Below are 14081 nucleotides of genomic sequence, written 5' to 3'. Positions count from 1 at the left end.
GCCCTCCTGGAGGTTTGAGGAAAGCCTCTAGAGCCCTGGGAGGGCAAAAACATCTCTCTCCACCATGGTACAGGAGACTGACTAGGCAATGCCCACCATGGCCATGCCCACCCAGCAACCAGGCAGAGAACCCCTTGCTAAAAATTTTGAAGCCCACCCCTGTTTTAACCACTATATCAAGCTATGTTGACATATACTATGCTAATAATGTTATTGTAAATTACAAATTACACACAAACACATTAAATATGAACATATACCAAACATACTGAATTTGATATAACCGCATTTGTATTTGAAAGCCAAATTTTTCAGCTTTATCTGTAAAAGTAAAATACTGTATTTATCTGACAAGGCAATCCAATCTTACCTCCAAATGAGTTAGTTTTAAAATGGAAAGATAGCTCAGTTTTAATAGCACAGTAACAGAGACAGATTATTCATTTTTTTCTGCTTAATATTCATTTGGGAATAGGTTATTTTAAGTACAGTTATCTTCCTTTTGGGTAATTATGAGGAAAAAAATTGGAGAGAGATTTATTTTAAGAGTAATATAATATAAACTGCATTGCATATTTAGGAAATTTGTTGATTACAAACTAAGAATGGTGTATATTTTTTCTCTGTTACACATAGAACACAACTTAAATTATTTATAATGAAATTAATATTCTTGATAGGAAGATAGGAATCTTCCTTTTGGGTAATTATGAGGAAAAAATGGAGAAAGATTTATTTTAAGAGTAAAATAATATAAAATGCATTGCATATTTAGGAAATTTGTTGAATACCTGCTAAGAATGGTGTATTTTTTTTCTCTGTTACATATAGAACACAACTTAAATTATTTATAATGAAATTAATATTCTTGATAGGAAGATAGGAATCTTCCTTTTGGGTAATTATGAGGAAAAAATTGAGAAAGATTTATTTTAAGAGTAATATAATATAAAATGCATTGCATATTTAGGAAATTTGTTGAATACCTGCTAAGAATGGTGTATTTTTTTTTCTCTGTTACACATAGAACACAACTTAAATTATTCATAATGAAATTAATATTCTTGATAGGAAGTGATATTTCTTCTTCTTTTTAAAAATCTGTTCTTGATATAACGGTATAAAGAAAGTTGTGGTACAGTTCCCTGGAAATAACATGGCATTGTGACCCTCTTGATGGAGAAATTCTATAATGAAATTGAAGCTGAATGGACTGTTGCTCCTTTAATGAAATTTTATATTGTGTTTGTGTCTGTCCTATAAAGAATATTAGAATGGGACCTGAGTTGATAACATGTCTCACCCAAATTCCATTGTATTTGTTTTCCATTCCAACTTTTAAAGCTATGTAATCCACCATCTAGCTACTCTTCTGTGCAATGCCGAATAAAATGTAATCAAATCAACTGCTAACATACCTACTCTTCTTACCCAGAACTGAAGCTATTTCCATTCCATTTTATTTGATTTGATTCCCATCTCCATCACTCCAAAATTGTATTTAGAACAGTGCAATATTGAAACAGCTTGATTAGTTGAACAACATAGGTAATTTCTGGTTAGGTGGGAATCCATATATTTCCCTCAACATGGGTAGCTGTAATCTTGACTCTCTGTTTAGCTAACGATTAACACATTATTACAGAGATTTAAAGAATGAATAGACTGCGAAGGGATGGCTCATATTTCCCATATTCCCTCTCTTTTTTGAAAAAAAAAAGAGATTCTCCTCATGATATTGACAGCTAAAGAATATTTGGGAGCCACTGATTTTACAGTCAAAGCTAACCAGGATTTATTACAAGTAGAATCTTTAAACACTGATTATACCGGGCGTCCTCAAACATTTTAAACAGACTGTTGGGGGACACCAGACCAGCTGGGTGGGCATGGCTAGGTGGTCCTGTGAATGTGTGGGCATGGCCAATTTAGCAGTCCATTAAATAATACACACAAATTAAACTTAAATTTGTTATGTTCCTGGAGGTGGAAAGCAGGTTAGTGAAGGGATGAGGCGGCCTTAGGGTATGTGTGAGGGACTTCTCTCTCTCTCTCCCTCCCTCCCTCTCTCCCTCTCTCTTTCTGCATGTGTATGTGTGTGTGTGTGTGTCCTTCTCTCACTCTCTCTCTCTCTGGAGTCTGGGGAGTTCAAAAACGGGCCTGTTTTTGGCCTCCTGAGACTTCCGTGCATCCGTTTTTGGCCTCCTCGGCCTCCAGAAGGCGGGACAGGACTGGTGGGAAGATAGAGCAACGGGAGCGGGGCAGCCTTGTGGCCCTGCAAGGGCCAGATTAATGGCCATATCTGGCCTGCGGGCTGTAGTTTGAGGATTACCCTGGATTATACCAAGAAACTTGATCATTTTTTTTACAGTGCCATTTGAGCTGAACAATAAAGTGGCTAAAATAGATTCGATTGAGAAACATTTCCATTAGCAAGGAGTCCTGCCAGTTAACCCCAGAGTCTGCCACCATCAGTTTCAGCAGCTACATAGTCATCCTAGCAGAAACATTGGTGGTGGTGATCGTGGTGGGAAGCTGTGGAGAAGGAGGTAAATTATGCCAATCTTCCAGACCAATGTCTCTCAACCTTGGCAGCTTTAAGATATAAGAACTTCCACTCCCAGAATTCCCCAGTCTGCATGCTAGCTGGAGAATTCTGGGAGTTGAAGTCCACATATCTTAAAGTTGTTAAGATTAAGAAACAGTACTCTGTACTACTGCTTCTTACACAATTCCAGCCCTAAAGGCTGAACTGAGTTTCCCTTTCAACCACTTCATTCTGAAACAGATAAATTTCAATAAATATAATTCAGACTCGGTAGCCTTCTGGCTGCTTTGGCAAGTTAGTATATTTGGTTTATAGCAGCAGAGACTTCATTAAGGCAAATTAATTCTCCAGGAATTATGGACCTGACATGGAGGAAGCATGCAATTTCATTTTTTATTGCTATAGTTCAGTGATGGCAAACCGTTTTTGGCTCGCGTGCCAAAAGTAGTGGGGTCATGTGCAGGCATGCCACACCCATAATGCTTTGCGCATGACCCCAGTGTGCATGCGCACACGACCAGCGCTCCCCACATTTTGGGTGGGCTTTTTTCACCCTCCCCAGGCTCCAGAGGCTTTATTGGAGTCTGGGGAGAGCGAAAACAGTTTCCCCTGCCCCCCCAGAGAAGGCTTCAGGAGGTTTCAGCTTCCCTAAAGCCTCCAGAGCATGAAAAACTGCCCCTATGGGCAAACTGGAAGTTCAGCAATGGACTTCCGGTTTACTCGTAGTGTTTCCCCCCCCGCTCTGGAGCCTTCAGGGAAGCCTTCTGGCCTCAAAAGAAGGCTGAAGTCAGCTGGCCATCATAGCAATAGCAATAGCAATAATTATGCTTATATACCACTTCATAGGGCTTTCAGCCCTCTCTAAGCGGTTTACAGAGTCAGCATATTGCCCCCAACAACAATCTGGGTCCTCATTTTACCCACCTCGGAAGGATGGAAGGCTGAGTCAACCTTGAGCCTGGTGGGATTTGAACAGCCAAACTGCTGAACTGCAGTCAGCTGAAGTAGCCTGCAGTGCTGCATTTAACCACTGCGCCACCTCGGCTCGCATGCACACTGGCCAACTCACAGGGCAAGCCTCGCGTGCCCTGACAAATGGCTCCGTGTGCCACCTGAGGCACATGTGCCATAGGTTTGCCATCATGGCTATAATATAATGTAAAGGTAAAGGTTTCCCTCGCACATATGTCCTAGGCATTCCCAACTCTAGGGGGCAGTGCTCATCTCTGTTTCAAAGCCAAAGAGCCAGTGCCTTCTGAAGACATCTCCATGATGATGTGGATGGCATGACTAAATGCCTAAGGCGCACAGAGTGCTGTTACCTTCCCACCAAAGGTGGTTCCTATTTTTCTACTTGCCTTTTTACATGCTTTCGAACTGCTAGGTTGGCAGAAGCTGGGACAAGTAATGGGAGCTCACTTCATTACACGGTGCTAGGGATTCGAACTGCCGAAGTGCCGACCTTTCTAGCGACAAACTTAGTGTCTTAGCCACTGAGCCACCGTGTCCCTTACAGTTATTTCTATCTTACTCTTCAATTAAATTATAGTTATATTGCATTCATTCTTTAATTGTCTTGCACTCTATTTGGTAGTCTTTATGTCTTCATGGATGCATTTAATGTACAGTATATGTTAATACCATCCTGGGACAGAATAGAAAGCTTAAAGCAGAAGTCTCCATTGGTTTAGAGCAGAGGTGGTGAAAGATGGCCCCTTTATGACTTGTGGACTTCAACTCCCAGAATTCCTGAGCCAGAAATTCTGGGGGTTGAAGTCCACGAGTCATAAAAGAGCCATCGTTCACCACCCCTGGTTTAGCGTCTTGGTATAACCTGACCTATTTTGAATGTACAGGGAGCAAAAGTGCTAAAAAAAGAATAACATTAGCCCACTATACCATTTCTTTGAGGTTTCTTTGTACTGTATCTTATATACTCTTGGCAGGAGAAATTACAACCTCATTCCTTATTAGCACACCTTGGCTTAGTTCATATAATTTAAAACAGCAAGAAATCCAATTCAGTGTCCCCAAATGATCCTTTCCTCTCTCAGCCTCAAATGACTTGAGAGACAATCAAAATACCTGGTGGCAAATGAGTTTCACACACACGGACATAGAAAGCATCTCGATATTTGGTACAATTATTCCCCAGGACACTGAAACAGAACTTGGATATCTTTTGACAACGTTCAAGGGCACAATTGTCTGTTGCCGTGTGGCCGTGCTTAAAAACTAGCCTTAGGGTGGATGTACCCCAAATCTGGAATCATCCTGATCCTAGCGTCACTTTTCACTTTTCCCCCCTCACCTTTGTTGTAAGAATGCCGTTCTGTTGAATGTCCATTTGGGCGACTTGTTGTCCTGCACCTCCTGATTCAAGGAGTTTGTGTTGGGTACAAAGGAAGGATCAAGGAACTTCAGAGCAAACTGTGACCTGAAACAGACCCCACATTTATGCAATCAGTGAAAATGTTCCTTGATATCAAGGGGCAAATTAAGGATGTTATCATTTCTACTCATCCTAATCACCATTGTCCATTAGAAGAAGACATTCTGTGGGGTATGACTCTCAACATCTAAGCATGTTTAGATGGGTGGGAATTACTGTTTCTCTTTTCATATGAACAGGCTGTTAGAAAAGCTATTTTTCTATAGGGAGGAAGGTCTTCATTTCCCAGAGGAAAGCACAGGTAGTCCTCAACTTTAGAATAGAATAGAATGGGAGAAGAGAAGAGAAGAGAAAGAAGAGAATAGAGCAGTGGTGGGATTCAGCCAGTTCGCACCTATTTGGGAGAACTGGTTGGTAACTTTCTAAGCAGTTCGGAGAACCGGTTGTTGGAAGAAATCTCATTTTGTTTTTTTCCACTTTACAGGGCTAATCCTGTAAGGAAGGCAGGAAGGAAACATTCTGGTGTTGTTTCTAGCCTCATCTTTATCGCCCTGCTTACAGAAACTGCCTCTCTGGTTAACCCTTAGTACATTGTAACAGCTAAGGCGAAGTGCCCATCAATGTGAGTGATGTTGAGTTGGCCATGCCCACCCAGTCACATGACCACCAAGCCCCATGTACCATGCTGGTCATTAGGGCAGAGAACCGGTTGTTAAATTATTTGGATCCCACCACTGGAATAGAGAATAGAATAGAATAAAGAAGAGAAGAGAAGGAAGAGACTAGAGAATAGAATAGAGAAGAGAAAGAAGAGAAAGAAGAGACTAGAGAATAGAGAATAGAATAAAATAGAGAATATAATAGATAATATAATAGAATAGAGAATAGAATAGAATAGAGAATAGAATAGAATAGAATAGAGAATAGAATAGAGAATAGAATAGAGAATAGAATAGGACAGGACAGGACAGAAACCAGGACAGAAATCAGGACAGAAACCAGGACAGAATAACAGAGTTAGAAGGGACCTTGGAGGTATTCTTGTCCAAACTCCTGCTTAGGCAGGAAACCACTTAAAACCACAACCGAGCCCAAAATTTCTGTTGCTAAGCAAGACAGCTGTTAAGTGAATTTTGCCTCATTTTACAACCTTTCTTGCCACGATCAAGTGAATCACTGCAGTTGTTAAATTAGAGATATGGTTGTTAAGGGAATCTGGCTTCCCTCTCCAACTTTGCTTGTGAGAAAGGCAAAAAAAGGGGATCATGTGATCCCAGGATGCTGCAAATGTGATAAATATGTGTTGGTTGCCAATCGTCAGAATTTTGATCATGTGGCTGTGGGGAATGCTGCAATGATTGTAAGTGTGAAAAATGATTGTAAGTCACTTTTTTCAGTGCTGTTGTAATTTCAAATGATCACTAAATGAATTGTTTTAAGTTGAAGACTATCTGTATTCCAAATATGATCTTCTTACAGCCCAGCTGTCAGGAAATATATAACAATTAGGTTGCGTTAACTATAAAAATTGTATGCTATGATTAATTGGAAAATGAAATCAGAATAGTTTAGCAATTCAGTTCCTAATTCCTGAAATAACTGACACCGTCACCTGGATATGTTTTGAAGGTTTTCTTTTCCTGTAATATGGATACTTCATGATTCTGAGTATTCCACAGCACTTAACCAAACTTTATTGATCTCCAAAGAGCCAAGCTGGTTAGTACTTGGAAGAGAGACAACTATATGAGTCCATAGAGGCTAGACTTTAAAAGTTTATGTCTATCTATCTATCATCTCTCTCTATCATCTATCACAAATGACTTCTACAGTGCTGCACTTTTGACCTGTTCTTCCTCTTCTCTAAGCTAATCTCTCTTTTCAAAGATCCAATATTTCTTCCATCTAGTTTTCCATGAGTATCTGCTCTCTAACTGTATGTTCTCTACTTCCAGGCTCTTTTTTTTGTTTAACAGCTCCTCATTGTGTCTTTCATTTCACTGTCTGGTTTGTTCCCTTCCTTGCAAGATTATGTTTCTGAGATCCTCTCTGTTGCAGAGATTAATCACATCGTCAGTTATTTGAATGTTGACTTGTATGCGTCTAAACTGAAAGCCTTTGTGAAGTTATCCTTAGGAAAAGGGGAAACATGCATCTCACTAAACCAAAAATTATAGATGTTAAGTCATTGTCCAAAGATAAACAAGGGTTTAAGCTGAGAGGAGCCCTTGGAAAATCAAGAGGGAAGGGGAAAATGAAGCTACCAAGCAACTAAGTGGGGGAACAAAAACGTTCCAAAAAGCAGGCTCAAATTCTGTGATATTGAGCTACAATTTCCATTACTCTATAGCAGAAAGTAGAGATTGTGAGAAATATAATCCCCAATTTCTGGTACCTTCCAGATTCAGGAACACAGAATTTCTCTGTTGTTGGATGATATTAACACAGCAGTTTCCAAAAAATGGTTCAAGAGCCGAGGTGGCGCAGTGGTTAGGGTGCAGTACTGCAGGCCACTTCAGCTGACTGTGATCTGCAGTTCAGCGGTTCAAATCTCACCGGCTCAAGGTTGACTCAGCCTTCCATCCTTCCGAGGTGGGTGAAATGGGGACCCAGACTGCGGGGCAAGTTGTTGACTCAATTTGCTAAAAAATCTGTAAACCGCTTAGAGAGGGCTGAAAGCCCTATGAAGCGGTATATAAGTCTAATAAATAAAATAAAATAAATAAAAGCTTATAAAAATTATAACTTTTCTAAAGGTTGTGCAAAATTCTTTGATTTCAGTGGAATACTTTACTAAATTTTCATGAAATGTAAACAAAATGACTATTCATAGGATCGCTTGCCTTTATAATATGACGGTAGCAACCAGAAAAATAAAAACATGAATAGAAACCTGTCAAAAATGAATTTAATTTATGAATCAACAAGATATTGAAAATAAAGTTTGGTTCCATAGTTACTTTCCCTAAACATCTGAATGTGATTAGGATTGACTTCCAACTGAAAATTATATGAGTACTTTGGTAAGATATATGGGATATTAGTCCTAATATATAATAATACATAACAGTCCCACGTGCAAATATTTTAGTAAGTCCACAAATTTGTGCAATAATCATATCTGATGAGTTACTTGAGAATTTCAAAATTTCCTTTAAAAAAAAGGGTGGGCAAAATATAGACTTCAATTTTTTTACTGAATCACAACTCCTAGAAGCCTAGACAATCTGTTAAATGTAGTTCAAATATGTGGTGGCTCACCTCCTCTTAATCTAAAACATCCTCTAGTCTGCATATAATTTTCTAATTTACTCATTTATCTATCATGGTTGTGTCAATAACCTTTAAAATACCAGTTTACATATATGGTAACCTCTCCATAGCAATGCCATTAGAAGTTGGAATAAAATTATTTTCCCTTGTCCCATGATCTGAACCAATGCACTCAAATAGCAACAGACCATATGCTAAATTGCAAGAAGCAGTCTTCGTAATTTGGATTTCAGTTAAACCTGAGAATCAAGTTCTTGATGGTACCAGCTATTAGACAGTAAGCAGACAGACCTTAAGAGTAGTGAGCTTTCTTTCGTTAAGGAGATGGTTACCTGCCACATTATATATAACTATATATTCTTTCCATAGCCAGGAGGTCTATTACATGAACATGTAATGGGTCCCCCCTCTTCTTTCTATGTGTAGAAACCTGATCAGATATTTCTGGTGAGTCTCTATGACAAGGAATGCTCTGCACAGAAAATATACAAGCCAGGCTTCCCCAGCCGATTGGAGCAAGTTGGGAGTTGCTACATATTTAGGAATCACTAGCTTGGAAAAGGATGCTACAATAAACCAATGGTTAAGAATGACTACGGAATGGCTTTTATATGATATATGCTAAGTCAACGTTAAGCTCACAGAACAGAGAAGCAGTTTCCCAGCAGATTCCATAAAAATAAAAAGGACCCTTGTAAGCTTGGTATTGTTTACTCTGATCGGCAGAGTAAGCTTACTAATGGGTGGCATCTTTCATTCCTTGGGATGCCTTTGAACCACTGGGAACAATATTCATATGGAATGTTTTAAACCCGGAGTCTTCAGAACTAATGCCAGATGGCCAGGAGTCTGAAGAGCAGAAAGCGGAGGCGCGATCAGCACCATGGACAGTGGCCTCGCTACCCAGCCGCGAGGGTTACCGCCTTCTGCATCTTCCGCTTTCGGCACCTCTGACCAATTTTAACTCTTCCCAGCCATAAATTACAAAGACGATCCCCCCACAACGAGCGTGTGTGTGTGTGTTTGTGTGTGTGTGTGTTCGTTCCACTGGCCGAGAAATCCTCCCAAACTGCCCCAGTCTAAGGATTTATTTGTCTTTGGGCTCCCAAAGGCGGCGAAGAATGAAGAAGCTTTTAATTATTCCCACCACTTCCGGCTCACGCCTTGGCTGGAACCCCCCCTTCCCCTCCCCCTTCCCCTCCTCATTTTCTGGCCTTTGGCTGCTCCCCCGGCTTTCAACGGGGGAACCAAAACACCGTGGGGAAGCCCGGCGATGGGGAAGGAAAAGTCAAACAAAGGAACCCCCTTCGTTTGTCTCCTGCCCCGGTTGGATAGGAGAGCCCACACCGGACCGGAGTTGCAGGGAAGGCAGATGGGAGAGGAGGAATTGCGAGGGAGATTAGAGAATCACACACCCACCCCCCATCGCTTTCCCTTCCTTCCTTTCTCATTTAAACACTGCGTATCTGCGATTCCCCAGCGCCGGAGGGACACACACACACACACACACAGACACACAGACACAGACACACAGACACACACACCGGGGTCGTCTTCCCCATCCACGGCCGAAGAAACAAGGCGCCTGCGCCATTAGTCCTTCCTCCGTCCGGAATATACATGAACCGGCCAAACCGTCAGCTGCCCATCATATTATATGTCTAACACCCCCACCTCACACATACACACCTTACCCTACCCCATCCCCCTACCCCCGCCGGCCACTGATGCAAAAGCTCAAAGCAGCGCGCCCCGATCGATTTCCACACAAAGCAGTTTTAAAGGAGGGGGGGGGTTGTATTGTACGGTTGGCACAAAAGCCAGAAAAAAAAGGGGTAGCGGGTATCCCGGAGCGTGGATTCAATAATAATAATAATATTCCCCTCTCCCCTCCTCCTCCTCCTCGCTTCTTCCTCAGCCTGCATACCCTCTACCCACCTCGCCAGCATGCCTTTCCTCGGGGAAGGGGGAGGGGGGAAGGGAAGGGAAGGCAATCTATGTATGATTTGACAAGCACTCACCTAAATCCGGCATGGAGCATGTACATTCTCGGCACTCCCGTGTTGGCATATTTGGGAGTGGTGAAGATATTGTCTTTTTTCAGGGACACGTAGCTGATCAAGGACAAAATCAAGAGAGCCACGCTGACCATCACTAGCCCCAGAACACTTACCACTCTGACCATCTTGCAGCTTCGCATACCTAGGGCGGGAGGGGGGAGGGAGAGAGAAGGGGGGAAAAGAGAGAGATATACCCTGGGTTGTGAGAGCTACATTGAAGTTAACACACCCAGAAAGGAGGGATGGATGGAGCTGATGCGTGTGTGTGCTTGAGAGTGTGTGTGTGTCTCGATATGGCTAAGAGCTAAGGAGGGGGAGGGAAAAACACATGCAACTAAAGGATTAATGCACAGTGTACTGGCACACAGATGCACATGAGCTCAGGCAAATAATTATCATCATGAAATAATGCTGGTTAAGATAAGGATTGTTCAAGAAAGAAACTGAAGGCTTTATATTTAGCGGCTCAAGAACAAGCTCTGCAGACTAATTGCTGCCGGACAGCAAAATTCATCATGTAACAAACAACGGTAAACATTGCCTTTGTAGCAGAAAAAATAAATTACGCTTGATCAGCGGCTGTAGCAAAATTCCACAAGCTGACCACAAGCAACGTCATGTCTGAATTGCTAAAATTATTCATTGGAAAGTTTGCCAGAGGTTTGGATTTAAATATATTAAGAACTACCGGAATCAACAAATTGAGAAGATTTTGGCAAAGAGTGAGTTGTGAACTTAGGGGACTTTAACATTCAAACAGACCTTGTTTATAACATGCCTAATATAAAAGTGACTGAAAAGAAGAATGTCTGTTTCACTGATGTTGCTATACCAGGTGATGATGGGATAGAGGAAAAGTAATTAGGGGGCAAATTTGCAAAATGCGGGGACTTGCAAATCAAAGTGGAATGCTTATGGAAAAAGAAATATTCTGTTACATCACCAATTGTAATGGAGCTCTTGGGGCAATAAATAAAGGATTCCCTTAAGATTTGGAAATTTTGAACTTATTGTACCAGAGCACCCTAATTCTACCAAAAATGAATGAACAAACAAGCAAACATTTTTGCTTGGAATGCTACTTTAATGTGTCTTAGGTTCTTGGCTAGGACTTGAGTTATTAAGTTTCAACAATTAGATTGTGAACCTAATTCTAGATATGTAATATTTAACATCATGTCTCCTTGAATGGTGATGAAACATTTGCAACCAAATTGTCACGCTCGGAACTCAAACCAGGAGCCTAATTTAATATCAATATTATGAAATTTGGTCCTATCTGGAGACAGCAGAAAAGAGAAAGAACTGTAGAAAATAAACAAAATACAAAGACCTACAAACAGAAATGGAACAAGTGTGGCAAAAGAAAGCAAAGCCAGTGCCAATAGCAATAGGTGCCTTGGGTGCCATCCCAAAACATTTGGTGCATCATTTGAATACTATTGACCAAATCACCATCGGTCAATTGCAAAAGGCAGCTTTGCTTGGAACAAACGTCAACATCTGCCTATCCCAGATCATGGGAAGAATTCAGAAATGCCAAATCCAGTCTAAACATCTGACTGACTGTGTGATCAGCCATAATAATAATGCAGTATGGAAACAACAGCTTTGAAATAGCAGTAGGAGGGTTGTTTAAAAAAAAGGATCCTGAAAGGAAGAAGAGAATGCTGCTTTTTTTGTGCAAGAAACTCCAGAATCTAGATAGATAGATGATAGATAGATAGATAGATAGATAGATAGATAGATAGATAGATAGATAGATAGATAGATAATGATGATGGACATGGATGATGGATGATGATGAAGACTATCCAAAATTGGAGCCATGTCCTAGAAAACTTTGGAGAGACACTTATTGTCCCATTTGAGGTTTGGCCATAGGAGAGCAGGACCACAAATATCTCTGGTTAAGGAGAAAAAGCTCCAGAGAGCAACAGCTTTCTTGAAAAAAAAATTATGCTTACAAAATGTCACTGTCAGAGTTCCAAGTAATAGATCCATAGCAAGCAAAACTTCAAGGCAGGTGGATTCCTCAAAGAATAGCTTTATTGGAAATATCATATTGGCACATATTTGGTGAAAACCGACTCTGAAGTCTCCCACGGTCTTCACCTAATTAAAAGTTTTTCTACTTTCTCAAAACAATCAGTCACATAATCCAATCACAGTGCGGGCTGGCAGCTGGGTAGCATCACTCCACCTTCCTCCGACCAGGTATGAGAATGTCCTTGGTTCTCAAGAGAAAATATTTTGTTTTGAGAGCCATTTGCAGCAGAGAAGAAATATTATCCGAGGCATTACTGATGAGTTCTTTATAAAGCTAAATGCACCAATATTAGAACTTCTTAGGAAGACAAAAGAGAAGAGTCTTCTTGGCATTTAGATCTGCAGCAAGGGGAGGGAGGGAGGAGCCAGATGGGAAGGAGATCCAGGAAAGAATAAGAGGCTGGGAGAGTAGACCTTGGCGACTTTTTTTCTTTCCAATTTTTTTTTATTTTTTATTTTTATATATCTCATTGCATAATGGTTTGATTCCTGAGTGTCACACAGTTCAACACAAATAAACATAACAGTATTATTTGTAATAACTACATTTCATTTTCATTTTTAGTTTTACCAACACATAACGTCCACTACCATCCTCCAATTCTAAACCTTCTCACAGTTCTGCCATATGTTGTATCATCTTAATATCTGTTTTTACTATTTCCCCCCTCTTATTTCTACCTCTATTTTAGTCCTTTCTTCCCCCTTCCCCTATCATTCTAATATTCAAAGATGTGGTCCTTCCTTTTTTCCCTATTCAATATTTCAATATGCACTTCTAACATCCATCATGATCCTTCAAGCATTTAATGTATATTTGTTGTTAATCACATTTTTTACATATTTAATATTTTCCCAACCCTTCAATCCTTATGATTCTGCTATTAATACTCTTATTTTCATTAAAATATGTTCTTTCTTTGTCTAATCTCAAATTACTTAATCCTAGATTTTCACTGTTAATCATATTTTTATACATATTTAATAACACCCTTATATAAATTCTGTTTATCTAATTTACAAACTATTTTTCAACCTACAGTATTTTTTGGAGTATAAGAAGCACCTTTTTCCCTCAAAAAAGAGGGTGAAAATCTGGGTGTGTCTTATACACTGAATACAGCATTTTTGGCCTCCCAAAACCACACCCTCTTTACAAAAATGGCCATGCATAGCCTTTAGGAGGCTTCCAGAGTACTTCTGGGGGCTGGGATGGGCAAAAATGAGTGAAAAATGGGCCATATTTTGCTCGTTTTTGCCCCCCAGCCTCATGAGCACTCTATAAGCCTCCTAAAGGCTATGCATGCCCTTTTTGACAAAAAAAACTGACCCGCTTTTGCAAAACAACGGGCCGTTTTTGGGAGATCTGCAGAGTGCAAAACCTTTTTTTTTTTATTTGCCTCTTCAAAATCTTGGTGTGTCTTATACTTTGGTGCATTTTATACTCCAAAAAATATGGTATGTAATTATAATAATAATATACATTACATTGCTACCTTACTAATATATATTCAAAAATGATTTTTACCTCTTACATCACGTACAAAGCAATTATCCAACTTATATAGTTCTAATATTCATATACATTTCTGGGTGGGGAATTCTGGGAATTGAAGTCCGCCAGGCTTAAAGTTGTCAAGGTTGGAGACCCCGGTCTAAATAGCTAAAATAAGTTCTAGATTAGTGTTTCTCAACCTTGGCAACTTGAAGCTGTCCGGACTTCAACTCCCAGAATTCTGGGAGTTGAAGTCCGGACATC

At 40.2% G+C, this 14081-nt stretch overlaps 1 protein-coding gene across 1 annotated transcript in view; it reads right to left on the bottom strand.

Annotated features, from left to right (window-relative positions):
- ST8SIA3 (ST8 alpha-N-acetyl-neuraminide alpha-2,8-sialyltransferase 3) overlaps window positions 1-10613 on the bottom strand; it is a 30929-nt gene extending 20316 nt beyond the window's left edge. Inside the window, exons 1-2 of the mRNA XM_014066092.2 lie at window positions 10235-10613; window positions 4860-4985 (exon numbers count right to left, since the gene is read on the bottom strand). Coding sequence (XP_013921567.1) covers window positions 4860-4985; window positions 10235-10413 — 305 coding nt within the window. The 5' untranslated portion in view covers window positions 10414-10613. The remainder of the gene's footprint in view (window positions 1-4859; window positions 4986-10234) is intronic.
- Window positions 10614-14081: the final 3468 nt, after the last annotated feature.

Source organism: Thamnophis sirtalis, unplaced genomic scaffold (genome assembly GCF_051295495.1).
Source record: "Thamnophis sirtalis isolate CommonGarterSnake01/CBP01778 unplaced genomic scaffold, rThaSir2_p1.2 scaffold_5, whole genome shotgun sequence".
NCBI lineage: Eukaryota > Metazoa > Chordata > Lepidosauria > Squamata > Natricidae > Thamnophis > Thamnophis sirtalis.
The sequence above is the reverse complement of the archived record's forward strand: the minus strand, read 5'-3'. Positions and strand labels throughout refer to the sequence as shown.